At 41.1% G+C, this 27,728-nt stretch overlaps 1 protein-coding gene across 10 annotated transcripts in view; it reads right to left on the reverse strand.

Annotated features, from left to right (window-relative positions):
- The window catches only part of TLCD4 (TLC domain containing 4), a 98,772-nt gene that overhangs the window by 39,716 nt on the left and 31,328 nt on the right, over positions 1 to 27,728 (reverse strand). For 4 of the 10 annotated variants that reach the window (XM_048220435.2, XM_048220437.2, XM_026497572.4 and 1 more), the window contains 3 exons: positions 6,794 to 6,959; positions 2,638 to 2,727; positions 834 to 892 (listed from right to left, as the gene is read on the reverse strand). In XM_048220435.2, the coding sequence (XP_048076392.1) occupies positions 834 to 892; positions 2,638 to 2,727; positions 6,794 to 6,948 (304 nt within the window). In that variant the 5' untranslated portion in view covers positions 6,949 to 6,959. Of the gene's footprint in view, positions 1 to 833; positions 893 to 2,637; positions 2,728 to 6,793; positions 6,960 to 15,569; positions 15,990 to 21,553; positions 21,928 to 23,038; positions 24,106 to 24,180; positions 26,831 to 26,875; positions 26,959 to 27,334; positions 27,722 to 27,728 lie in introns of those variants that run through there. The other 6 variants (XM_026497573.4, XM_048220439.2, XM_044383628.3 and 3 more) reach the window with 6 other exon arrangements.

Consider the following 27,728-nt stretch of genomic DNA (forward strand, 5'->3'; position numbering starts at 1 on the left):
CACCCTTCTTTAATCATAAAAGTAATCCAACAACCTATTCATTATTTTAATTTGAAATTTATCTCTTCTTCCTAATGAATTACTGTGTTTTGGTATAATTTAATCTTTTTGTTACAATGGCAGAAAACTTTCTATTGAGTCCATCACTCATCTTTATCACTTCGGTTTCATATCCCATTATTTTTATTTGGATTTTTCAGCTATTTATTAAATCTGAAAATTATAAAATAGAGTACCTTATATAAAATGTCCAAATCAGGGGTCTGTTCATTTTCTCTTTTCTTACAGAGACGGTCTAGAATGCCTTCTCCAAAAATTTAAATAGTATACTCTCACTTAATTTCCCCTTTGTCTCACAGTATAAAAGGCTATTCCAACCCCATCCCACATGAGGAGAAATACGACAGAGGGAAACATGGAGTAGAAAGAGTCCATGATCTTAACTGATTATGGCTAAAACAATTTCCCTTTGTGAATTTTCAATACAAACAATGCAAAACTGCAAGCACAGGAACACATTTCAAGGGCCCTTACAAGTGAGAGAGACCTTGATGTTTAAACTTTATTAGCTTCCCAGGCCAAAAAATGGACCATTGCTAGTAAAAAAATATCCAGGCCTAACTGAGGCCCCACTCTGCAGCTCTACCAGAGAACCAGAGAGCCAACAGGAAAAACGTTTCATGTTCTACCATCACAGCAGATATTTTTTTCCTCTGTATGGGTCCTACAAGCGACTTCTCAAATACATAAAGCAAAAGCATAGCCTATGTATTCTTTGTAAAATCCCATGAGTAGTTTAAAAAGAAACAGACAGTGGCCAACATATCACATACCAGAAATGAGGTAGCCTGAAGCAATAGAGATATTCACTTTCACAAGCGATGAATCACCCCTATAAATATTAAAAAAAAAAAAAAAGATTCCCTTTTTTTAGCACATGGGTTATAGATGACAGCTACATTTTTTTTCTATTGAGAAATATAATTAAAATGCTTTCTATAGATTCTTGAATAGTAAACTGTCATTTGTACCAGGCCCTGTGTTACCTTGATATACTTCTAACTGCATAAATAATCATCATTTCTTAAATTAGCTAAAAGTTTTACACAAATAATTTTACTAAAAGATAACTTTTTATAAATGTGTTCTCATATGATTTGTTTTTGAAAGGATTCAAATGGATTTCCAGATGCTGGTTGGTTTTTTTTTTTTTTTATTCCTTATTCTAAATCAGAGATTCAAATACTCAAGAAATCATCTAGCCTGCCCCTGATCTTGAGGCAATATACTACGAGCAGTATCACTTTACTGATGACTGGAGAGATCTGCCTATTGTCACACAACTGCGAAATGGCTGGAACAGGACAGTGTGATCCTGCTGTTTCGACACCTATACATATCAAGATCCTACAATTCGCCCTAATAACTGTCTTTACTCCAAGAAACAGATATGAACTATCAGTCTTTTACCTGGTCTATAATGTAAATTGCTGGTGAAATGACCACAAAATTAAACTGGTAACAGCTAAACTGCAAATGGAAAGGTTTAGCAGAATCCTGTCTTCTTTACAAAATTTGATCTGCAAATATGATCCAGGAAAATTGAACCTGGAATAAACTGCAGGATCAAAGAAAATGTAAAAAGATAAAAAATTATACTACATAAAAGTCTGATAAGGACAAAAATCGATCAGTGAATTAAATCTTTGCCATAAAATTTATTACCCAAAAGAACTGGTTCTGTTGACAATCATTACTACAATAAAATTAGGAGGAAAAACTTAGAAACAGTTTAGGTAGATTACATAAAAACCTCATCATGGAATTAAATTCACTAAACTGATTCACTCTGAAAAATACCTTCCCAAAGAAAATTTATCAATACTGGTAGAATTCTGATGGGCATAACTCGGTATTTATTAAAATGACATCGCTGCAAAGAAATAGTCAAAAATTAAATTGTCCCACATGCCCCAGAGCCTGTATCTACTACATCCTTATGCAGTCCTTTCTCAAAACATACCTCATCTCTCAAAGTAAGCTGAACTAAGCCTTCTCGTATAATACTAGGAAATAACAGTCTGCAATTCTCTGCCATTGGAATGACATTTAAAATTTTCAAAAAGAGTCATCTTAGAAATTATCCTATTATTGCTGAACATAGTTATTATTAGTATTTCAAATCTTTGTGGTACTAACTTCCTCTTACATGGACATCTATAATCCTCATTTTTATACCTTTGATATCAAATGATAGATTAAACACAAGACTGAGTCTTCAGTAGATTATTACCCAAGTTGACTATCCCATCTCAACAGTTAACTCATTTTTGCTCAGAACAGTGGTTACAATTACTTGGTTCTACTCACTAACTCAGTATAAATGTTTACATCATCATCATATTCTCCCTCTCTTGGGTTACAATTGTGATACTAGTACAAAGTGGCCCTCATTATTTGTATTCAACTCTAAAATAAATCCTTTCATTGTACCTTGCTGAAATAAGTCTGAACACAAGCATTTTAATAAACCATGCACCATCAATATGTTTTCCATTTTAAAGTAAGAGTCCTTCTTATTAATAATTAATACCAAAACATAAATCAAATTGACTATATTGGAAAGAAACAGCTTACCAAAGTGGATCAGCCTTTGCAACCTCATCAAAAAACAAAATGTACAGGCCAAAAAGCCCAACAACCAAAGAATGGCATGTAGATCCTATCCTGAAATGAAACAAAATACATACAAAGATTTTAGATTCTTTGCAATAAACTGTAATTCTGGCAAGACATTTAACATTTTGAAGAAGTTAAATCTGGAAGCATTTAAATATAGGAATGGAGTACATCTAAGAGTATAATACAAAATTGCCATTTAGAAATCCAAGGGCTATGACTTTGCTTTGGAACTAATAGCAAAAAAGATGCCCAGGTCTACAATTTCCTGATAGAAAATTGTGGAATCACCTATTGGTTAAAAATTCCAAAGCAGGGGTGCCTGGGTGGCTCAGGCAATTGGGCATCCGACTCCATCTCAGCTCAGGTCTTGATCTCAGGGTCGTGAGTTCAAGCCCCATGTTGGGCTCCACACTGGGTGTGGAGAGTCCTTAAAAAAAAAAAAGTTCAAAGCAGAAGCATATCTGATGATGCAGCTGACAGAATTCTGTACAGACAGATGGCAACTGGCAAGTCTACTACCTAGCACCCTGCTCCCAGCTCCATCCTTAACAGTATCACGGCAGCATTAGTTGTCTGTTCTAATCAATTAGGAATAACTTCCAAATCTACTACTGACCTTAACCAATTCTGTATCTTTGAATCAGAATTCAAATGGATTGTGAAATGAAAATGTATTGCCTTGGAGATTTCAGTGTTAAATGCACATTCACATGCATGCTGCACTTGATTTCTGTAACCAATCCATGAGAAAGCTAGAGCGGCTATTATTAGCCTCTTTTTATCATTATTATGAAACCACTTCTAAATAGAAAAATTGAGGACCATGAATTTATACAGAAAATCTATTTTTAAAAGAAATGCTCAAGTGAAAGCAAAATGTTCACGAGATCCAGGCTGAATTTTCTTTTACAGAAGGAATAAGGTTTAGATGAAAAACGTCAGTTTCTATGAACATATCTTGCTAATAATTTAATGATTCAACCAACACCCAAGCTCTATGATATGCTACTTAAAGTGTACACAGGATACAACATATTTATTCATACAATAAAAAAGTTGACAAGTCATGAAGTTTCTTTTCTCTTCACTAGAAAAAAGGATAAAAGAAACAGCAAAATTTCCTCTTTAGAAATTAATGAGATGTAATAAATTTCTAAAATATGACCCCAAATCTTTAACGGTTACTTATATCAACCAATATGAAACTTGATACTGGAAAATCTTATTTTAACTTGAAAAATCAATATGCTTGATCTAATAGATGATGTGGGCCTAAATAGATACATCATGTTAAATCAAATCATATTTAAATGCTCAAAGATCCTCACTAATTTAAAGGCACTGACAAAAAATACTTTGAAATACCAAGGGATCATTTTGAAGTGTGAATAATTAACCCAATTCATCTGGTTTACAAGTCTGGAATTTTCATGCCAAAGTTACCTATATTCCAAACACAGTCATTTAAGGATGTCAGTTCATTTACATCAAGTAAGACATTCCACATTAATAATCATACAACCAGCTTTCTATGGCCATTCAAAAAGTCTATGAAAGCAGAAAGCACAACCTCTCACTAACTTGTTTTAGTGTTTAATAAACTTACATCAAAACGCTTCCCCTTGGAAAAATGAGGACTTTTTGTTCCTGATAGTCAGCCCTCAAATTCCCTTTTGTGTTGAGATGCTGCTACGTGGTAAATGGGAAGAATTACAAGCCCTTGGCTGATGGAAATGGCATATAATTCATGAGAGAAAAGTTAAATCTTATTTGGATCAGGAAAAGCAAATACCCTATGCTTACATACTCTTTTGCATTAAAAGTTTATACGTTCAGAAACTTCTGTTTAGTAAACATTTCACAGTCTATTCTTTAAAATCAGACTCTTGGCAAAGCAAAATGTAGATTCCTTATTGTCTAAAATGAAACACCAAGATGCCACCCAAAAGAAAGTATTTTTTTTTCAAAGACGGTTAAAAAGAAATGTTTATGCTAATAAACAGACAGGGAGATAATGGAAATAATGACCATTGTAAATAGTAATTTAAAGTTACTGATTTAATCATTTGCAAGGAATAGGGGTATTACCAATAGAAATCATATAGCTCAAACAGGCAAGAGTTAAAAATTAGAGAAGTGGATTTTAAAATCAGGAGTATTTCAACACAATAGGACTTTCTATACCACAGGAAAACAAGTGGATATAAGAAAATGTTTTTTAATTGTAAGATATAAATAATACGTGTACGTATTTTTTTTCTGAAAAAGCAACAATTAAGTATAGCAATTTATCACTTATACTTAATTAAACTGTCATCTCTCAGGTGTGAATTTTTTCGTGAGTTGTTTTTCCTCCTGTCCTTTTTCTACTGTGGGGCTCAGACCACGCATTGTTCAGAGACTCTTTCCTGATTATTAGTAAAAATTATGTGGAAGCTGGATTTCAAGACATATCCATGTACTTTACTTAAAAAGCAGCCAATCTTTTTTCTTTCTTTACACTCCACCTCACAACTTCAGTCTCATGTAAACCAAGCTGGAGTGAGAACAGGAGTAAATTTGAGAAAGAAAAAGAGAGAAGGCCATCTGAATAGGGTAATGAATCTTCTATAATCTCAGACTCCTTTTTCAAATAGGAACTCGGTTTCCCAAATGGTGATTCTGTGCACCACAGAATGGCAGTGATAAGACTGAATAATGCAAAGTATTTTTCAATTTCATTTCATTTTCATCTTTGCCTCTATCTCTCTGTATCGTCCCTATTTCTTTGGCTTGCTGCTCTCCAAGATTCAAATGCCCTTACCTACCCTAACCATGGTGAAAGGGAAATGAAAATAGGTCAAAATTTACTCTCAGAAAATCTGTCTGCCATCCCAGTCCTCGCCCCTTCCTTCTCTTTCCCCATTCTACCTATCTTCATGTTAGAAAGGATTTTTAAAAATAATGGTTAGTATCTTTTGTATCCCACTTGTCAACAACATCGTTGTACTATTCTTAAGACAAAAAAAAATCATACTTCTTATTTTTCAAAACTACATGGAAAAATAATTCTCACTTTTTGGGTACAAAGAGCTACAGCTTGTATGAATCAGACAAATCAATGTAAGGTGCAAAAGGAAACAACTGAAGTCTTATTCACAGCCTGAGTTATAAAAGTGGATGCCTACAAACCAATCTAGCTCAAAGATAAGGGATTTTCAGTCCGATGTGACCATTCTCAAATAAATACTTAGACTTTGGCAGAAGTTAATTCTAAAAGGAAACTGCAATGAAAAATAATTATAGCAATTTTAGAGACCTGCTGAATTCATTTTATAGTTATCATTAACTCCAAGTAAGTAACAACAAAAAATATACCCATAGCTGCTCCAATTCACCGCAGTTTGCAAATGCATGGTGATGTGTGGGCAAAATGCTCTCAAGCACGTGAAGTGGTCATCAGAGTCATTTGTGTTTGAAATGTTGTGAAAGGTTAATGAGTTGCACACACAAAAAATCTGTAAGCCAACTAATTAAAACTCCCGCAGATTTCTATACCCTCAGTTACTACTCATTTTCCTTTTTTTTTGTTTGTTTTAAAATCTAAAAAGCATTTTTTACTTTAACAAAAAGAAGAGGTTCTGATGGGCTCTGAATTATAATGAAGGTTCATTAAAAGAGAGATACCGATGTGCCAACCATACAGCACCCTCTGATATACAGCGTTTAACGGCCCTCAGTCTGGCTAAGCAAGCCAACACTATATATAGGCTACTCAGCCCCAGCTAACATTCACTTCTGTGATCACTTCCAGAGAGCACATGTTCGTTATCATAAACGTTTCAGAGGAGAATGTAAAACAGGACTCTTCTGCAGTCAGCTGGAGTCTCCTTAACCTTCCCACGCTTCCCCAGAAAGTTCAATTTTTCCTAACATCTTTCAATAGAAGAATTTTTATAATTTTCTTGTATGAGATCTATCTGCTTACTTTCCTTTTATTCCTAAGGTCAAATAAAAAATCTGACCTTAAAGTTTGTAAGATCTTCGATGAAAGATTTTTCGGAAATATTTTAAATAATTTTATTTCATAAAACTAACTTTTTAAAATCAGTTACATTTTTGTATGCTTTACCTTGAGTGCCATTCAATCTTCTTCTCAAAGCTGAGACTATTAAAACCTGGAGAAACTTTTGCTGAAAACCAGGAACTTATAAAGTAGAAAAGAAGCTGAAAAGTGAAAAAGCTGGTAAAAACAGTGCTGAAGACCAGTTTGATGTTGGTGTCCATATTTCTTCAACCTGTTTAGAAAAAAAAATGGCTATCAATTTCTTTAAATTGCTCATAAGAAATCTAAATTAATTTTTTAAGAATATGTGCTTATATTTTTAATAATTTATCTTAATTTAGTACAAATATAAGAATACAAAGAAACTAAAAGACTTTTAAGTCTTTACCAGCTATTTGTCATGCATCTTGTATTTGTATTTAAAATAAAAAAGGAAAAATTATCCTAGATATCTGTTATCAATTTTAGAAGGCAAATTTAACAGCATGATTTTCAAAATTATCTAAGTCTTAGAGTTTAACATTAAGAGGGCATTTCAAGTACTATAACTGAAGGTATTCTTTTAGTAATATTTTTAATTAAATAGGAAAAATCATCTGATTTCTCTACGCCTCAACTTCCTCATCTATAAAATGAGTCCATTAGATAATTTCTAAGAAACAATCAGGCCAAAAATCATAACAAAACAAAAAATAACTACATTATAAAAACTAATTGTACAGTAAGGCAAATGACATTTAAAACAAAATTAAAATCTTACAAAGAATAATATCATCTTAGAAAAGAACTACACCACTGTTCCTGCTTAAATTAGTATTTAACTTTTCCTTGGACCAAAAATCCTCCATGGCTTTTTACCTCTAAAATACAAGATTTTTATAAAAGAGCTTCAGGTTTTAAGGGTAGAGTTGTTAGCAGAAAGAATAGTAATATGCATATATACACATTCAAAGTACGTCTTCTTTCTCACTGAACTGAACTTTATTTGGATCCTAAAAATCTCAGGAACATTCAGACCAAAAGAAAGACACTAAAGCATCTGCTCATATCCAGCAAATACAGTATTTCTAGAAATGGCTCCATCTTTGATAGAGCTGACCCTCAAATGAAAAGGAAATGAATCAATACATATTTCCAGCTGCCTAATGTGAAGAAATAAAGTCACCTACTGAAGCCAATTCACTAGAGAAAAACCAAGTCATTGACTGCACTAGCAATAACCCCACTTCATTCCCTTCCATCCAGGACCTCGTAATAAGAATCAGGCTCCCACAGGGCCTCTTCTGACAGAACTCGCGTGTTTGTAATGAGTTCTTTCCCCATTCTTTCTTTCTGGTGTGTGTGCTCAGTAAAAATATTGATATTACAATTCTTCTCCATGAGATTCCATTAACTTTATTGCTCATTTACTTTTTTTAAATTCAACATGTGTTTTAGGGTATTAAAATTTTAATTTGTGATCTTTTAGCCTAGGTTTAATATTAACCAAATAATACATACAAGTTTTGTACATAAATTAAACATCATTATAATTCACTAAGTGAGATATAAAAGGGAAAATGGTTTTCTAAGATTAAAGCAAATGGGGATCTGGAGGCCAGGTGGGCAGATAAATGAAGAAAATGAAACCAGTAACCAGAAGAGAGTGGAGAGTTTAATCTTCAATGTAAGGATGGTTTGCCCTGAAGTGTGTATGTTCCTTGCTAGTCCTGGAGGGTGGCTGGACATGAGCTACTTATTTACATTTTTAAAATTCAACTATATAATGAGCATGTGTTTCATTAATGTTTGCTAAAGTTATATTATAAAACATAGGAGGTATCATACAACATTATCCATTTTATGAACGGTTAACCAGTACATTAACAAAAAAGCACTCAAACAGCTCACCATTAAGAAATTCCTCATTCCTACTGGAAGAACAGACATTATTAAAATGTCTACACTACCCAAAGCAATCTATCCATTTAATGCAATCCCTATCAAAGTACCACCAGCATTTTTCACAGAGCAAACAACCCTAAAATTTGTATGGAACCACAAAAGACCCCGAATAGCCAAAACAATCCTGAAAAAAAGAGCAAAGCTGAAGACATCACGATTCTGGACTTCAAGTTATACTACAAAGCTGTAATCATTAAGACAATATGATACTGGCACAAAAACAGACACATACATCAATGGAACAGAACAGAAAACCCAGAAATGTACACACAACTATTTGGTCAACTAATCATCAATGAAGCAGGAAAAAATATCCAATGGAAAAAAGATAGTCTCTTCAACAAATGGTGTTGGGAGAACTGGACCACTTTCTTACACCATACACAAAAGTAAATTCAAAATGGACAAAAGACCTAAATGTGAGACAGGAAACCATCAAAATCCAAGAGGAGAACACAGGCAGCAACCTTTTTGATTTGTCAGCAGCAACTTCTTACTAGACACATGGCCAGAGGCAAGGGAAACGAAAGCAGTAATGAACTACGGGGACTTCATCAAGATAAAAAGCTCCTGCACAGTGAAAGAAACAATCAACAAAACTGAAAAGCAGCCTATGGAATGGGAGAAGATACTTGTAAATAACATATCAGATAAAGGGCTAGTATCCAAAATCTATAAAGAACTTATCAAACTCAACACCCAAAAAACAAATAATCTAGTTAAGAAATAGGCAGAAGACATGAATAGACATTTTTCCAAAGAAGATACAGACGGCTAACAGATACACAAAAAGGTGTTCAACATCACTCATCATCAGGGAAATACAAATCAAAACCATGATGAGGTATCACCTCACACCTGTCAGAATGGCTAAAATTAACAACACAGGAAACAACAGATGTTGGTGAGGATGCAGAGAAACGGAAACCCTCTCACACTGTTGGTGGGAATGCAGACTGGTGTAGCCACTCTGGAAAATAGTATGGAGGTTCCTCAAAAAGTTAAAAATAGAATTACCCTATGACCCAGCAATTACACTACTGAATTTTTACCCAAACAATACAATGGACACTGATTTGAAGGGGCAGATGCACCCCGATGTTTATAGCAGCATTATCAACAATAGCCAAACTATGGGAAGAGTCCTAACCATCATCGACCGACATAGACACACACATACAATGGAATATTAGGCATCAAAAGAATGAAATCTTGTCATGTGCAACGATGTGGTTGGAGCTAGAGTGTATTATGCCGAGCAAAAGAAGTCAGAGAAAGACAAATACCATATGATTTCACTCAGATATGGAATTTAGGAAACAAAACAGATGAACACATGGAAGGCAGAAAAAGAGGGAAGCAAACCATAAGAAACTTCTTTTCAAAAAAGATTTTATATTTGAGAGAGAGAGGGAGAGAGAGCGCGAGCACGTGCACAAGCAGTGGGGAGGGGCACAGGGAGAGGGTGATGTGGAGCTCCATGTGGGGCTCAATCCCAGGACCCTGAGATCATGACCTGAGCTGAAGGCAGATGCTCAACCCACTGAGCCAGCCAGGCGCCCCGCCCTAAGAGACTCTTAATGATAGAGAGCAAACTCTGGGTTGATGGAGGGAGATGGGTGGGCAATGACTAAATGGGTGCTGGGAATTAAGGAGAGCACTTGAGATGAGCACTGGGTGTTATATGTAAGGGATGAAACACTAAATTCTACTCCTGAAACACTAAATTCTACTCCTGAAACCAATATCCCACTATATGTTAACTAACTAGAATTTAAATAACAATTTGGAAGAAAAAAAAGAAATTCCTCATTCCTAAAAAAGCTAGTTTTTGTTAAGTCTTTGTTATACTGGCTATTTTATATTTTTAACAGATATACTTTCACTTAACTGGGGTCTTTGGGATACATGTTGAGTCTCCCTTTGCAAAAATGTTTCATTTAAAACTAAAGAGCTCCATGTAGTCTAGTTGTGGCTTCTATGAAAGGCTCAACAGACAGAAGCTAATTAAATTGTTCTACTCCCAGCTTTGCTTCTTATTAAGCAGCTGCTTGCTTCATCAGTCATGCCAAATCAAGGACAAATCCAGTGATTTTTTTTTAATGTATTTCCCCAGAAAACCAAGGTTTCTGGTAGAAAGCAAGTGTCCCTCTTCATTCACTGAATCCGGCAAGAAAGGGGGGAAATGGATAAAACCAAGCAATGCTCACTACTGACATAGTTTAAGAACCTTGGAGAGTTAGGTAACTATTAAGTAGAAGAATTCTATTTTTTCTAAAAACAGAAAAGTATTTGACCTGGTTCATTCACCTCTACATGTGGCTGGGATACTACTCTAGGAAGGAACAGCCAGAACGGAAGTGGGAAATATTTCTGTGGCAATTTACAAGGGGAGTGTCTAGACAAGAATTTAACAATGCAATTAGTCCATCTTGATTCACACCAAAGAAACTCTTCCAGAGGCCTCCTGACTACCGCATTAGAATGTTTTCTTCTAAGACAGTTTCCATAAACTTTAATTCAAGCAGGTTTCTTAGAAGAAAAGCATGAAAAGGTTTGAAGTACACCTCTCCAACCATTAGCTTATAATAGCCCTCCTTCAGCAGGACTCCCAGAGGCAGGGCCACCGGAAACAGCACAGCCAGGCTGACTCAGCCCTCACTTCAGCCAACAGTTCATCCGACATCTGCCACATGTCCACCAGACACTCAGAATACAAAATGCGGAACATGCTTATAGGCCAGTAGGGAGGCAAAGAAACCAATCACCACCACACTGAGTGCCAAGCTCACGGTGCTAAGGGGGTATTCCCTGCTTTCAGAGAAATAAATACCCAGCAGAGAGGACATATAAACAGTGAGGAGATATCGGAAGGTATTCAATGTAGACAAACAGGACACCTCTTCTATTAAAATCCCAAAACCCTTTAATGCTGGAGTGTAAGATTTAGTTCCACCAGCTGAGTCTAGAACTACTGACTTGGGAACACGAAGATTACTCTCATTTCCCATGTTCATTATTCCCTTGTAATACAAGGGCTTCCCTAGGGTGTGTATCAGAATTACCAATGCCATCTCCGGACACATACACAGCTGCACTCTTTTCCATTCTGACACAACATGAACCACTGCATAGTGGTTAGCAGTAATAACATTAACGTGGAGAGGAAAACATCTTGTGGGGTTGTCTTTAAGGGCAGCAAAGAAGGGCGAAGCTCGAAGAACTCCTCCTTGCGCTTAGCATTCCTTTTCCCATCTTTTGTGAGCTTCCTTTCCCGTTTCATCCAATGATTCCAAACACTCACTGGTCTCAAATCTCTCTCTTATAAAAGATACGGTTTCTTCCTATCTCACCAAAAAATGGAGGCCGCCGAGCATGAACTCCCTGTCACAATGTCTACTACCTCCCCTGCTCCAAAATAGAACCTCTTCTTTGCCCACTATAGGCTCTGCCTAGGTGTATGCCCCACACCTTCAACATGGCTTAAGTTGTGTGCAACCAAATGTCCCCCAGCATACCAGTCCTAGAGGGTCCCCTTCCCTCCGGATAGCTCCATATGGACATCCTGGAGGCCCCATTGGCTCTACATGACCTGAGCCAAACTCAATCCCAAACCAGTCCTTTCCCAGGGCTCTATATCTCAGAGAATGGTACTATCATCCACCACATTTCCCCCATCTTCCAGTCCAGAATAGTTCAGTTACTCTGGTCCCCTTCCTATCCCTTATTCCCACAATTAATTGACTGGCAGACTGAAAAATAGCAAATGAAGGATAACTTGATTCCGGGAAAGTTCTGAACGTTCCTCATGACAACCTTATGAATAATATAAACAAATGTGGCTGGAAAACAAAATTAGGTAAATCCAGAGCCAGTTGAAAAACTAGAAGCAGCATGCAGAGCAATGATCTGAAACAGACCTGAGAAATATCTCCTGCTATCCCGTAAGATTCCCTTTGTAGTCTGTATTAGTAACATCGTTTACAAACATTTACATGGTCCTCAATCTGCATGTAACACAGAGCTGGGAAAAATAGCTAATATAATGGGTTAACAGAATCAGTTTCTAAATTATCTTCATAAGCTGAAATAGTAAGTCCCAATCAGAAAGAAAAAGCATAATAGGAATAAATAAATAAATTTTAAAGGCAATACCTAAGTATAGGAGTTAGTATAATAGCTATGTAACACACACACACACACACACACACACACACACACACACAGAGTAGAAACCTTAGCATTTTAAGTTACACAAACCAGTGAGAGATAATAAGGTAATGAAGATACGAATAACAAAAAAACAAACTTCAGGCTCATTTATAGTCAGCGTAAAAATATACCTTTGGATCAAGATACTTATCAGCCCCACTTTTTTCTGAATTAATCACATACCATTGGGAGCAAGGTTACTTAGAAAGGACTCGAGTATTCTTCAAACATCTTCACTGTTGTGTGGAAAAGTGAAAGAGGGAACTTATTCTGCGTTACTCAAAATGGCACAAATGGGCAAAAATTACAGGGAGGGAAGAGTTCAGCTTAATTTAAGGAAGAACCTTCTAACAATTTAGAAGTGCCCAAGCATCCATCACGGAAGTGGTAAAAGGACTTCAAGGGGGCTGGACTTGAGTCTTTGAGAGCACTCTCAAAGAAAGATTCTGGGATTCTAGGACTGAACTGAACTTTGGTATCTAAAAAGACAATTTTGCATTAAACACTATATAAGCTTCTCAAAAGTTTATCATTTAGGTTTTTAAAAAATCAAAATTACATATGTAGAAAAATATTAAGTCCATATCACTCAGTGGGATGTACACAGACTCAGTTGCAGTCTTGAGACTGAACCTCATTCCACCGCTTGCTGTGTGACCTGGGACAGATTACTAAATTTGCCTTACATGAAGCTCCGTTCCCTGTGAAAGGGAGATAACAGTACTAACTTGGCATGGCTGTCATGGGGCATAAACCACATGTCTGTTGGACACTGAGAACAATACTTGGCATATGGTGCACATTAAGTTTCTGCTTCCACCATCATCCGTCCCCAGCAGCAAGAGGGCATGCAGCTTCTGGGTCTGTCACCACTCCAGCCAAGGACAAGACCACTGTCTAGCCACTAAGGCCCCTAACTCATCCCTGTTTATATTAGTCAACACTCACACATGCAGGCAGACCCCAGAAATCTATCCTGTACCATGTGACTATCCCTGTCATGCTCCTAAGTTCCTTCCCAGTAGCCACCTGACCCAGCCCCTCACTCTGTCCACATCTCAAACCCTTCCACTAGGCCCCCTGGGGCTGCTCTGCACCCAGGAAATAGATCTCTATCCTTTGCCTCTCCTCTGTGTGCTCTGAAGACAACCCCCCTCGCCTGCAGCCCTCCCAGGTCGTGGCTGCCTGGTCTCCCACACTTGGGAGTCAGGAGGTGGCCCGATGTCCTCTTTGCTCCTCGCATGTCCTTCAGGCCCTGCTCCTCCAGTCCCCTGCCCCCTGTAAACACCCAGTGTGCTTTGGTCCTACTATTCAGTTATACAACCTCTCCCTCTCCTCACTGTCTTGTATTCCAACCTCCTGGACATTTCCTCCCAGTCAGACTTTGGTCTTGGTTCGCTGATGTCCTCAAGCCCTGATATCATCCTGAGTGACTTCTTACTCCATCGAAAGTGCAGGGTTCCTTAACAACTCAGTCCTTTCTTCATCGGAAATGGCACCTCTTCCATGCCACCTCAACCACTCATGGACCTTTATTGTCCCTTACTCAATGTTTTTCTGCCTCCACAATAACATCTCAAATATTCCCCTGTTGACCTTTCCTTCAAGTGTGCTCAGTATTACAACATTTTCAAGTCCACTGACTTCTTGGCTCATTCCCAACCCTCTCGCCCTTTCCTCTGTTTTACTTCCCTCTTTAATCAGCTTAGATCCTACAGCCCATCATTTCAGTAATACTCTTACTAACACCCTACATTCCCTTTCCACTGCCAAGAGCTGGCAAAACTCCAACCCCAGAACTGCTCAACCATTTACTCAGCGATGAGCCCTACACAATCAGAGCACTGTTGCGAAGTACCACACACCAGAAGGAATGGGGCTGGTGAGTGAGAAATGGCAGAGGGGTCAGAGGGCCCTCAACGCTGCGCTGTACTCTCACTGCACTGCCCCAGCTGACCGATCCTCTCACGCGGCACCGTTCATTTTCCAAATCATCCCTACTTTTCAAACCTCTAACCATCCACCCCATTCTCAAAAGATAGCCCCATCCGACCTCACAAAAGAATAGAAGCCGACATATGAAAACGCGATCCCACTATCAACCGCACAAACTACCTGCATCTTCACCCATCTGCTCTTCCATCTCAGGACAGCCTCTCCAACCTGTGCACCCCCCACGCCTCTGGTAACCCTCAGTTTGTTCTCTGTATTTATAGGCCTGGTTCTGCTTTTCATTTGCTTTTTTATTAATCTGTTTTTTTTAGATTCCACATGAGTGAGATCATATGGTCTGTGTCTTTGTCAGTTAAAGCTGCAATTTAAATGAATGTCTCCTTCCCCCAATGAAATGTGAGCCCCGTGAAAGTGGGAAACATGGACATTTTTCCCCTCGCCACTGCATCCCCATACCTAACACAGGCCTGCCACATAGCATGTGCTCAATACATGTTTATTAAATAGAATGATAATAACAGACATTCATATTTTTACATGGGCTTTCCACTCTGCTAGTATCTCATCAGCAACAGGTCCCTCATTTTGCAGTATAGTCAGAATACTGGAAAAAAGAATATTCTAAATTGACAACTCTTGTATTATAGCATGAAAACATATTTACTTCAAAAGGGCCCTCACTTCAAACACCCAAGAGCAGAGAGTACTGACCAATATTATAAAGTGAACTCACACTGAGTATGTGTTTTAGTCCATTTGCATTGCTCTACCAAAGTACCACAGACTGGGAGGCTTATAAACATCAGAAATTTACTGCTGCCCACAGTTCTGAAGTCTGAGATCAGGGTACCGGCATGATTTGGTGAGGCCCCTCTTCGAGGTCACAGACTTCACACTGCAGAAGGGACAAGATAGCTCAGTGGGGTCTCTTACAAGAGCACTAACCCCATTCATGAGGGCTCCAGCCTCATGACCTAATCACTTCCCAAAGGCCCTACCTGCTACTACCATCACCTCTGGGGGTTAGGATTTCAACAGATGAACTTGCAGTTGGGGGGGAACACAAACATTTAGATCATAGCAGCAGCATATATGGTTTCTCCATCCCAAACTCCTTATAACAAATGGTATGTGTTCAAAGGTTTCATAGCAATTACAATCTGCTCTGTATTTTCATATTCTTATCAACTACAGAAGTACTTATTTATTGATTTAGCTATATCAGTAGGCCTAACATGTTAAAGTGTTTTAAAAGTCTCTGTTTGCAAACTGGAAGATACTTATAAATGAACACATGACTGCAGAAGATATTTACCAAACCAAACAAACAAAAACCCTACCGAAAAAGTCATAGCTGCACCTCACCCAATCATTCTGGGTTTTGTTTGCATTTTCATATGGGTGGTACACTGCAATTACCTGTCTAAATGCTCGTGAAAGGTCAATAATTAACCAGAAACAATAAAACCCCCCTCAGTAAAGAATGACTACCACACTACCCGCTCCTGTCTTTTTATTCATGTAAAAACAATTAAACATCTAATCAAACATACAAAGCTCTCAACTAACTACAGTTATAGTCTTTGGTTTTCATGGTCATTACTATTATTTGAATTCTACATCAAGAGCTATATGAAAAAGTTAGGAAAATTATGCGCAGAAAACATTCCAGCTCTTAGCCTTTTCTGAGCATCAAGTTCAAGAACCATTAGCACTAGTGTGAAAGTCTACGGGAAGCCAGCTACATAAAAGTCAGCCTAACTTCCAGAAATCCTCCAATATTCATGGTACTGCTTTTTAAACAGAAGCAATGGGAAGAATAATGGAGACTAAATCAGGAGAGGCTAAGGAACCCTAAATTAATATGATTAAATCACACTCCCTTTCTCACAGATATGATGTTACTTAAGGTTTAACAAGGGACTACTCGTGAGGATAGCAAAGATTTCTCTACGGTTCCTCCCTGTCACGTAAGATACTAAACTTCGATTAAGGGTATCCTTTATATTTTTCCCATTCCTTCAATCCTTTTTCTTCCAAGAGCATATAACAGAATTCAAATTGAAAAGACACTGATTCTAATCAGTCCTGTTACACACCCTGACAATGCAATGGACACCCCCCGAAACAATTTTTTTGGATTACGAATTGTTTTAATGATAACAAAAAATAAAATATTTAGGGTTAAATATTCATACATTTCTAACTGGCCTTTATTTTCCCCACCATCCTATGTAATAATTATAATCATGACATGTATGAACAGAAAGGAGGCTGAAATTCTGTTCCCCAAACTGGCGCTGCTCGGGAAACCCACTCAATGACTGTGGGGTGGCCCTATCTTGAGAACTGTTGTAACAGCTAATTCATATTGCTACGGATCTCATTAGTCCAAGATTTCCATTTTATCTGTCTCCTTACATCCTAAGCTAAATGCCTTCTAGATCTTTCTCTGTCCCCTCATCCAGTGTTTTTCGAATTTTCATATCCCAGAGCTTCTCCCTGCCCCTCTCACATGTACACAATACTTTCTCCATATATATTCTTATTCCAACCAGTCAAGAAGATTCTGTAGTCTTCCCTTTTACAGTTTGGTTGTTTGTGTGTGGCGGTGGTAGTGGAAGGTATTGATATTTTTTCACATAGCCGAGAGACCCCACCAAGACATTCTGGAACAGCAAGTGGGGGAGGGGTAAGTGAGGGTTATCCCAGCTCCTTAACCTCTGCCTGCGAATTCCTGCTCTTTCAAGAAATAATTTCTCTCCTTGGTTTCCCACAGCACTTGATCAGGTCTCTCTTCTATTACAGGTATTTTTAATTAGGACTTTAATAAAACGATTATTCTTATTTTCCTAGCTTACATTTATTTACACTTTTTACATGTTTTGGCTACTAACTCAAAAATAAATAAAATCAAATCTAATACAGTTAATCTATGTTGTGTCAACTTTTTAAGGTTTTTGTCTTATTTACATTTTTTATTTCATTTTCCACTGACTCTCTGATATGGGATTTGTTTTTATAATGTCTAACAAGAAGTGTGGCTATAAGGGAATGACAGTGGGAAAAGGCCACCTTCCCCAGCAGTCCTTACTGCGCTGCTGGTTCCTGACCCCCAATGCACTGAGAATTCGCCCCTTAGAAATTCAGTCCATTTTCTAAGACCTGAAGGCTCAGAGTACAGATAGCACATTTTATTTACTTGGTAAATGTTTCCTAGCATCTCACCCCACTTAAAACTTTTATAAAGACGTTTTTTGTTTTTGTTTTTTAAAGATTTTATTTATTTGACAAAAAGAGAGCCAGCGAGAGAGGGAACACAAGCAGGGGGAGTGGGAGAGGAAGAAGCAGGCTCCCAGCGGAGCAGGGAGCCCGATGCGGGGCTCGATCCCAAGACTCTGGGATCACGCCCTGAGCCGAAGGCAGACGCTTAACAACTGAGCCACCCAGGTGCCCCATATAAAGAAGTTTTTGCTTTGCAAACCTAAGAGCTCCAATGACAGCCACTGGATTTTGGATAAACCAGAATGCCTTAAGCTAGGAGACAACAGTAATTGGAAGATCATATAAATATAGTACTTGACACAAATAATAAGGGGTTGGAAGCGTGTACAATTTGAGGGCCTATCTTTAAGGAGATCAACATTTCAAATACAACACACTCCCCAAGCCTTAGAAGAGGTTAGTGAGGAGCCTTACAGCTGAAGCAGAGACCAGATGGCACTGTGTCACCTGGGGGACTCAGGAAGAGGAACAAGGTTCTGCAGCCAACCTCTACCCAACCTCTGTTGTCCTTATTTCCCTGCAATTCCCTTCCTGGAAGGGAGCCTCTTGGCTTGGGACATCTTTTGGCTTTCCAGCTTTCATCAAGGAAAAGCTGGACAGTGCAAGATTTTTCCAAATATGTTTTGTTCTTTTTCTAAAGGAATCACTGCCGAGCAAGCTGGGAAATCAAAACCTAAGGAGACAGGGAGGTCCTTTTGACCTTCAAATTGTCGATCCTATTACCTCTGAGAGAGTCCTTGGGATGCAGGGAAGTGGCTGAGACAGGACAAAGCCTGCCTGCCTTCTGCCTCTCTCTCTATTTGCCTGCTCCCCACAGGAACCAGAAACAGTACTGAACAGGTTAAAGGAGCTGAAGAACAATTTAGCAAATCTCTCTCACCTGTTGAGTCTTAAAATGCATTCTATTCAACTGGAGAGAAACCTAGAATCATACCCACTCCCAGGATTTAGTAAGTGGCCATGGGCAAGAAGAATATGACCTTTCTGACTTGCAAGTCCTATAAGAGGGGATAAGAATGCCTACATTGCAAGACGGTTGTCTGGCTTGAGTGAGATGAATTAAATACACTGAACACAGGGCTTGGCACATGTAGCCACTTGTGATAATTCCTTGCTAGTGTGACGTTGTCACTCCTGTCGCCCAGAGGTGGAGTCTATGTGTCTGCCCTCATGAATCTGGGCTGGCCTTGCCATCTGCTGACAAACAATGAGTAGAAGAGAGGCTGTGAGGGTTGCAGAGCCTCAGTAGGCCTCAGAAAACATGGCAGCATCTGCCTTTTGCTCGCTTGACTGTTGCTCTAAACCTGCCACATAAAGAAATCGGTCTACTGTACTGGAGCATGCGAGAGCACCTGAAGAACTGAGACTCCCAGCTGACAGCACTTGACACAAGCCACCAGCCATGCTGGCAAGTCCACTCCCATCTTCCAGCCCAGTGCACCCACCAGCTGAATGCAGCCATATGAACAAGCCTATAACCAGCGGGGTAACGGCCCAGCCACCCACAAAATCATGAGAAATAATAAATCATTGTCTGAAGCCACTAGGTTTGGGGGTGGTTATTCACCAGTATATCAAAACACCACTCAATAAAGGATAGCACTTGTTATCACCACCTTTTCCTAATCAAGAAATGTTACACCCATCTCTCAAATGGTACCAAGTCACAGAGGGATAGGATAGTCGGTATTCGAAGCAATGTGATCATTTCTGCCTCCTTTTAACCTATGGCCTAGGGGCCCTGAAGCTTGTCTACACCTCCGATCTGATTGGGAGATAGGGTGGCTTAAATGAGAAGAAGCCAAGGAGTTTCTAAATTCTCTAGGTGCCCTTTCATGCTATTCCCTTAGGGCCACTTAAAACCCTACCGCGGTACATTGAGAATGGTTTTTCTTCTCTTCTGATGTCTTCCCATAAGATTGCCTTTGCCAACTACACTGTTTCCCAATAAACATGATATTTACCGCCTGATGATATCTGTTTGACACTTGTCAGGCAGCTAAAAAAAATCTGACACGTTTCCCTGAACCACTTCTCAGGCTATGAGGTGATGTGCAAAGCAATTACGTGAAGCTTCAGGTGACTTCAAGGTTAACATTTACTATAAACCTCAAGTTTAAATTCAGGGTAAGTCTTGTAAAAGTACCTCAGCTTGACCCATAGACTTAGTAATAAAGAACTGTTCTGGGACAATGTTCTGAGGTAAAACTGGAGTGAATGTGGCCATGGAAACACAGACCCAGGTGGCTCATGGGACTTGAACTTTCCCAGCTTCACAAAACAAGGTCATGCTGCCCCAACCTGTAGCTCTCGGAGTCCTGCTGACACTCTGATATGCTACAACCCAGTGATAATGGAGAGCTCGGAGATGCTCTCAAGATTTCTTGGAATGGTGGCTCTGAGCTCTTCTCACTCGTGGAGCTCATCGGCGTGAACACATACCATCCTTCCTGCACGGACCAACTACAGACCTGTGCAGGTGTGTTTTTAGGGAGAAAATATTTCCTTCGTTGTTGTAGTTCTGATACATTAATGCCATGTAAACATTCTCAGTTCTTGGCGGTGGCTGAGGGGATGGGTGAAATAGGTGATGCGGGAACCGAGTGCACCGGTTGTGACGAGTGCCAGGTGACGTATGGAAGTGCTGAATCACTACACTGTACACCTGAAACTAACACGGCACTGTATGCTAACTGGAATTTAAATAAATACTTTACAAATAAATAAATAAACATCCTGACTTCTTGCTTTGTAAGCTGCAAGCCTAGAAATCCCAGGAAAGTGGGTTCTACTCACAGAAATTCTACTAACATGATATATTCTGTACTACCTTACAGAAAGAAATTGTCTAAGAACAATACCAGATTGCTGTTTTCATCTGTCCTCTTAAAGCTCTCTCTGGATTAAACCCATGACCTTCCCCCTCACCCTAATGACCTTTCACTGAGGCCTGCCAAGGCATGATACCCATGAGTAGCACTGAGGAACATGGTATGAAATGGCATCATGAGGCAAGGTCACTCGGTTTTGCTGTACAACACTGGGGACGTTGCTGAGAACACCGGCCAATGCAAATGCAGTGTTTTCTGGCTGAAAATCCAAAGGAGGAATTTCTCTCAGCTCCCAGAATCAGGAATAGATGGATTTCTCCAATTTGGTTTCTCGTCGGGACACCCTGAGGCTTACTGCGGACTGCCTCTGTCTTCTCCTAGGCTGCTGGAGTGCTTGCAGCCAGCACTCCAAGGTACACGAACCAACCTCACTCATGACTCCACCTTATTTTCCTTTGGCTTATTTTTCTTTCTCATCCTTAATTTACTGTATCTTGTCCTATTGTATGCATCTTTGTAAGCCATCCCAAATCACTTCTGGAATCAGACAGGGTATAAATAAAACTATAAAACCCAAAGATATGATCATCAGCGTGTATACCTAGTTCCCCTACTCCAGACGGTGAGCTCTTGTCAGCAGGGCTGTCCTGCGAAATCCTTCGAGTGTCTAGTGCTATCCTTTTACTGCTGAATGACTGTCTGGGGAATTAAATGGTATAAGTAAATTTTGATACCACTATGTTAACTGAACTATAAAATAAGTATAAAATACTAATGATTTTATCTTTTATCCTCCAAACACCAACGTGCCAAAGGAGGCAGGTACAAGGGTGTTTACTACAGCACGAGAAGCAACTCTCAGGGCCACGGATAGGGAAATGATTAAATATGCTGGTGCAGCCACACTATCACAGGCTGTACCGACATTTAAATAAGCGGGATGATACAGAAGGGCATTCACCCATCACACACTACAGGGTGAAAAAAAAAAACCAGGCAGTGAAATAATACATTTTTCATAACTACCTAACTGGCTTTTTTGGCATTTGTAGAGAAGAAGGGCTATACCCCCAAACTGCTAACTGGCTGTACTTGGGAGTGAAATCAGGGGAAATGGGAGCTGGAGAAAGGGGAAGAAGTGAACTGTCATTCTCCTGAGTGTTGGTTGTTTTCATGGTTTTTCTTTATGTTATTTATAACGAGAAAGTTTCACTTTTGTAATTAAAAAATAAAAAACACTGAAGAAAACATGTAGCGGCTTCAGGTTATAAAGCATTCTCGAATCCTCAAAATGTCTAATGTCTCAAGGGTTTGGCTGGGAGATACTAAGCTGGGATCCTCCAAACAAGCGGCCTTTGCTCCGTGGCTCGGCCTTCCCTACGGGCGACTCGGCTCCCTCCCTTAGAGCCTTTATCCTGTCACGGAATCCTCCATAAAGTAGGGAACAAACTGATGTTTAGTGACATACATACAGGTTTTTTAAATATGAAAAGGCAAAGGATCTTTCTCAATCAGAACACAGCTGTAGTCTTTACAAGTCCTCAAAACAGCATATAACAAATTATAAAACATTTAAATTCTTAACTGTCTCAATGTTTTGTTTTGGTTTGTTTTTTACTTGTACTAGAGCAAAACACGTTAACTGAGCAAGACTAGGTTGGGAAATTATGTCCCTAAAATGTTAATACTTTGTAAAGGGGGAGGGTTTAATCGTTCCAAAGTTTTCACCACATGAAAATTCCTTCTTCCCCCATTCCACACAATAAATACACAGCAAATAGGGAGAAGTCTTCTAGACCTTCAGAATGTACTTTTGAAAGGTTTTTTGAAGCCTATCTGGAGAAAGCAAATTAAATTAACTTGACCAACACAGAGTCTCCATGTCTCCAAAATGTAAAAATTAAATCAAAACCAATGTGTAAACCCATCAATGAATGGTTATTTCTAGGGAGGCTGTGGCAGGATCTGGTGGACACCAGCACAGCACAGGCCAGGATCCCAACACAGGATTCTACGGAACAGTCAGGTGGACACTGCTGAAGTCCAGAGCTCGGAGATAACACCAGAGAAAGCACTATATACATACCAGACAGCCGAGGAGAAACACATCACCTAAGGTAAGAAAATCAAACACAGCGAGGACGGGTCAAACGGAGGATCCCACTAGTCAGAATGTGGATGATAAACACAAGCAAGTAAACAAGCAACCCCAGGGAACTCTGACACCTGTGCACGTGGCCTCCACACTTCGCTGTACTTGCCCACTGGTGAGGCTGCCAAGTGTATGAGTCAGGTGTTGATTGTTATGAAAAGGCAGTCAAAGGCATGCAGATAAACTCTGCCCTGGAGTTCCAGGGCGCGGGTTATGGGAAATTAGCTCAAGGATGCTGGATGCTGCCTCACCTATCCCCTCAAGCAGCTTTTTTGGCCATCCCAAAGACTATGAATAAGGATTCCAGTTTGATCGTGAAACAGACATCTCAGGAGGCCTTGATAATCTAACCCTTTTACACAAACAAGGTAATGAGAAAACGTTTCCAATTCTCTGTAAGGCAGCTAATTTCCTAATGAGTTTCATCAGCAATGGGGTTTTGCAACAACACATCCCATCCACTTCTGTAAGAACTTCTCAAAGCTGTGAGGGGAGTTATAAGCCCACACACTGCACTATGAGCCCCTCAGTTTCCTATCCAGCTGATGAAAGTGGACATGGCCTAAATCCACCAGCCAGTTTGTACGGGATCCACTGGTCCTCTTAACCTACGGAGAAAAATCTGCTCTAAAGACACTGTTTTCAAATCCACGTTGACTCCTTCCACACTTCCTTTTTTCCTCAAAACCAACTATTTTGCTTTGAAGTAGACAGAACCAGTAGGAAGTTCCCCTTTGCACCCTTCTATCCCACTGCCTTCACTAATGTGAGTCCTGCACCCATGTGACGCCAGATGAGTTCCCACATTCCCTCCTGTCCCCACCACCAAGGGTCCAGATTTCCCAATCAATTCTAGGTTCCCCTCCAGCATCTCCGACATGAATGCAACCTGTTTATCTACCCATTAGGCAAATGATTTCCCAACAGTCAACTCTGATCCACTACCAGATGATGAGTTTTTCAGAACACTGCATAGGAACAGAAAGCATAGAAATAGAAACAGAAAACAGAAATGCTATACACAGTAAGGGTACACATTGTTTCATGAAACCGGTTTCAGACGCACCTATACTTACTTGTATCCTGGGTCTCAGTGCAAAAACCCATTTTGTACTGTGTTATAATCCAAAAACGTTTGAAACCCTGCTTTAGACAAGCCTTTGTCCCTCTAGTCAGACTACCCCCTTGCTCTCCATCCCACTGCTCAGCAACTCGCTTCCTCATGCTGGCTCAAGCTCTGAACAGACTTCCAGCTGTCTTCTTCACCCGCTGTTTTCACAAACCTTGGCCTTTTACAATGATTCACAAGCTCCTTCTCATGTATCCAAAGGATTGCCTTCTCCTTGAACAGACCGATGTTCTGAGGGGAAAAAAAATCCTTTGCTATTCCTGCCTTCTTTTCAGGTCTGGGAGCTGCTTGCAGAACATCCAACCGTCTCACTGAGAATAACAAACCTCAGAGCAGTAGGCCTCCATGTCTTTGTGCGCTACCTTTCATCTCCAACAAGAAAACACCACCAAAGTCATCGCACAATGCCTTAGGGTTTCTTATAAAATTAACCTCGCTTTCCTGATGTAATGCATTCTCTGGTGTCATACATTCGGTGCCTGATACCAATGCCAGGTGAATACAGCTCAGCCCGAGTGGTGAGTTTAAGTCTGGTTCCTATCCTCCAGAACAGATGGTTACTCCACCTCCATACTGCCGTCCTCTTCCTCTTGCAGGGCACAGGGAAGGACGGAAAGCACAGCAAGGTGGCTGTACACGCGTGGTGGCATCCTTTCCTCTCTCAAGGACGAGGGCACAAGCTGTCCAGCACAATTTCACCATCCCCCACTTCCACCCTCCCTTGTCCAACCGCCCACAATTCTCACCCAGACAATTCATTCATTCTTTTCCTCCACAGAAAAACTCATCTTCTGTACCTTCCTGTAGCCTGTTCAGTTTAGTTTTTTCAGCCAAAAGGACTATCCTACTTTTTAACCTTCCAAGAGATATCAAAGCTAAATGGAGCCTTCATCTGTAGGATATGGGACACTAATTTGAGAAGAAGCGGGCAGGGAGACACTGAGTCTGAAGGTTTCTTATGAAATCTGCTTGGTTTCCTCTCATACTTGGGATGCCAGCTTTGAGGGTGGAACATAAGCGTAGGGTGGGCCTTTGTTAGAGCACCAGGAGAGGAGAGAACTTCACTAGAGGCAGAAGGGCAAGAAACACACTCAGATGGAATGAGAGAGAATGGGGGGGGGTCACACCTACGGCACATTCCAGAATTGGCCGGGAAGCTCCACTACTAGTCCCTTCTGCAACCCAACCCCTTTCCCACTTCCTAGTCAGAAATACAAGGCTCCTTCACTACCTCTCTAGTTGCCCGATTATTAGGCAGGCCCTCCATCCTTCCCAAGTCACCATATCCTCCTCCCTACTCCTCTGCTGGGAAAGCTCTTCATCCATCCAGCACTGAGTTAGGTCTCTGATAGTTCCTGCTCCCAAGGCCTCTGCCTACCTTGGTGATCAAATGAATCTCTCTCCAATGGAGATTTCAGAGAAGGAAGAAACAGCTAGGCCAACTCCTGCATCCATGCTCCAGGGTCTACTGAAAAGACCCAGCTTCTTTGGGTTAGCTTTGGCCCTTGACCCCTGCCATTCCTAGGAACCTCCAAGTACATAGCTTTAGTTGTGAAGAGCCATTATTCTTTCCAACAAAGTCAAGAGGCTTAGAGTTAAAGGAGTAGGAACAGAAAGCTCATAGTGTAAACAATTATGACTGGCTGAGCCGCTGGATGCCAAGTGCCCGGTTCTGGACGGGTAAAATTTCTACAAGATCACACAGTAAGGATTCCAGCGCTGGAGGGAGGTATTGTGGCAAAAGGAGGTGCAGCGGTAGGAAGAAAAGAAGCACTCTGTAAATACATTTCCTGGATCATCTGATGGCACAAGAGGGGGGAGGTGGCAAGTCAACTGAAGTCCACCGTTCCTGGAGCCATTCTTTCCAATTTTCTAGCATGGCAGGAGTCCACTTTTTTTAATTTAGTTCCATCCCTACAATTTAAGGAAAAGATTAACACAGGGGGGACAAATTCTGTATTTCACACTTAGAAGGGAACTGAGACTCTGTCATATTACCTTAACTGGCTACATAAAGATGAAGCTGCATTCCAACCTATACCATGTGCTCACACCGCAGTATCTCTTTAACAAACACACAGTCCAAGACAGATTTTTCTTAACTCCATTTATGACTGAGTGAAGATTTTACTAAAATGACAGCTTGTTTCCTGCTTCACACATCAACCCCTAATATCCACACGAACTCTCCCATCTTGTCCCCAAACTGGTATCAGATTCATTTAAACATTGTCAGAGATCACTCTTTAGGAACAATTTTATAATTTCACATAAAAATGTGTGCTACATTAACCCGCAGATGTGTACAACTGAGGAAAAAAAATACTGGCCAGCAACGGTGACCCTTTAATGAACCTGGACAACTCAAAGTACTTTCACAGAGGTTTCCCGACCCTCTTGGGGCTGTAGGAAAATGCTAGCATTACGGATCCCATTTCATGGCTGGGTAAAGCGAGGCTGTCGGTTTAATAAACTTGCTGGGGTTACAATGGTAGAGCTGTAAATAGAGCCCAGTCCCTTTTCCACTAGACTCTTCAGCATGAGGTGGCTAAAAATGGGGCGCACTTGAGAACTACAAGGGTGAATAAAAGCGTCTTGTTTTATTTAGTTGGGGGGGGGAGGCAGGAGAGGGGGAGACTTACCCACTTGATGCACCTGATTGTGTACCGGCCTCTAACAAGAAAGCTTTCCCTGGCTGCCCCACGCACCCACTCCTTTGTGCTGAGACCCGGGAGGCTCCCCGGGCAGACCCAGCAGCACGAATCGCGCACCCGGGGGCGCGAGTGGAGCGCCGGGCGTACGGGCGGCGCGGGGCCATGGGCCCCGGGACACCGTCAGCGCCGCCAGCGGCGCAGGAGCCCGCGGGCCCGGGAGGATGCTGCGCGGCCGCACACACCTGCTGCAGCCCGCCCGGGCGCCCCTGGCCGCCTCCCGCGCTCGGGACGCCCACCCAGCTGCGGGCGCCGGAGCCCGTGGCCGCGCTAGGCCGGGGGCGGGAAGCCGCGGCGCCCCTACCCGCGGGCTGTGCTCGGCGGCGCGGGGGAACCGCGGGGTAAAAGCGAGCCCGCCCTTTTCCCCGAACCCCCTCCAGACAGCGTCACCTGTGCCGGGTCCCGGGGCGACTCGCGAGCGGGCGGCGGCTGCACCGGGCCGGGGAGGGCGGCGGGTGGTTACAGAAGCCCGGTCATCCAGCCCGGCCCGAGGGCTGGCGCCGGCCAGAGTCACCCCGCGAGATGCTCGGCGGGAGCCAGGGGAGCCGCGGGGCCCCGGGCCGCTTGGAGGAGCAGTCACAGCGACTACAGCTACAGCCGCGGCCGCCGCGCCCGCCCGGACTGCGGGCTCGGGTTACCGCAGAGCGGCTCCTTAAAGGGGCCGCGGCCGCTCGGGCTCCGGCTCCGGCTCCGGCTCCCGCTCCGGCTCGTGGCGGCTGCGACCTGCGGCCAAAGTGGGCGGGGCCCCGAGGCCGGCTGTAGGGCCGACCTTCGAGTACTGGGA

The sequence above is a fragment of the Ursus arctos genome, unplaced genomic scaffold, assembly GCF_023065955.2.
Source record: "Ursus arctos isolate Adak ecotype North America unplaced genomic scaffold, UrsArc2.0 scaffold_12, whole genome shotgun sequence".
Classification (NCBI taxonomy): domain Eukaryota; kingdom Metazoa; phylum Chordata; class Mammalia; order Carnivora; family Ursidae; genus Ursus; species Ursus arctos.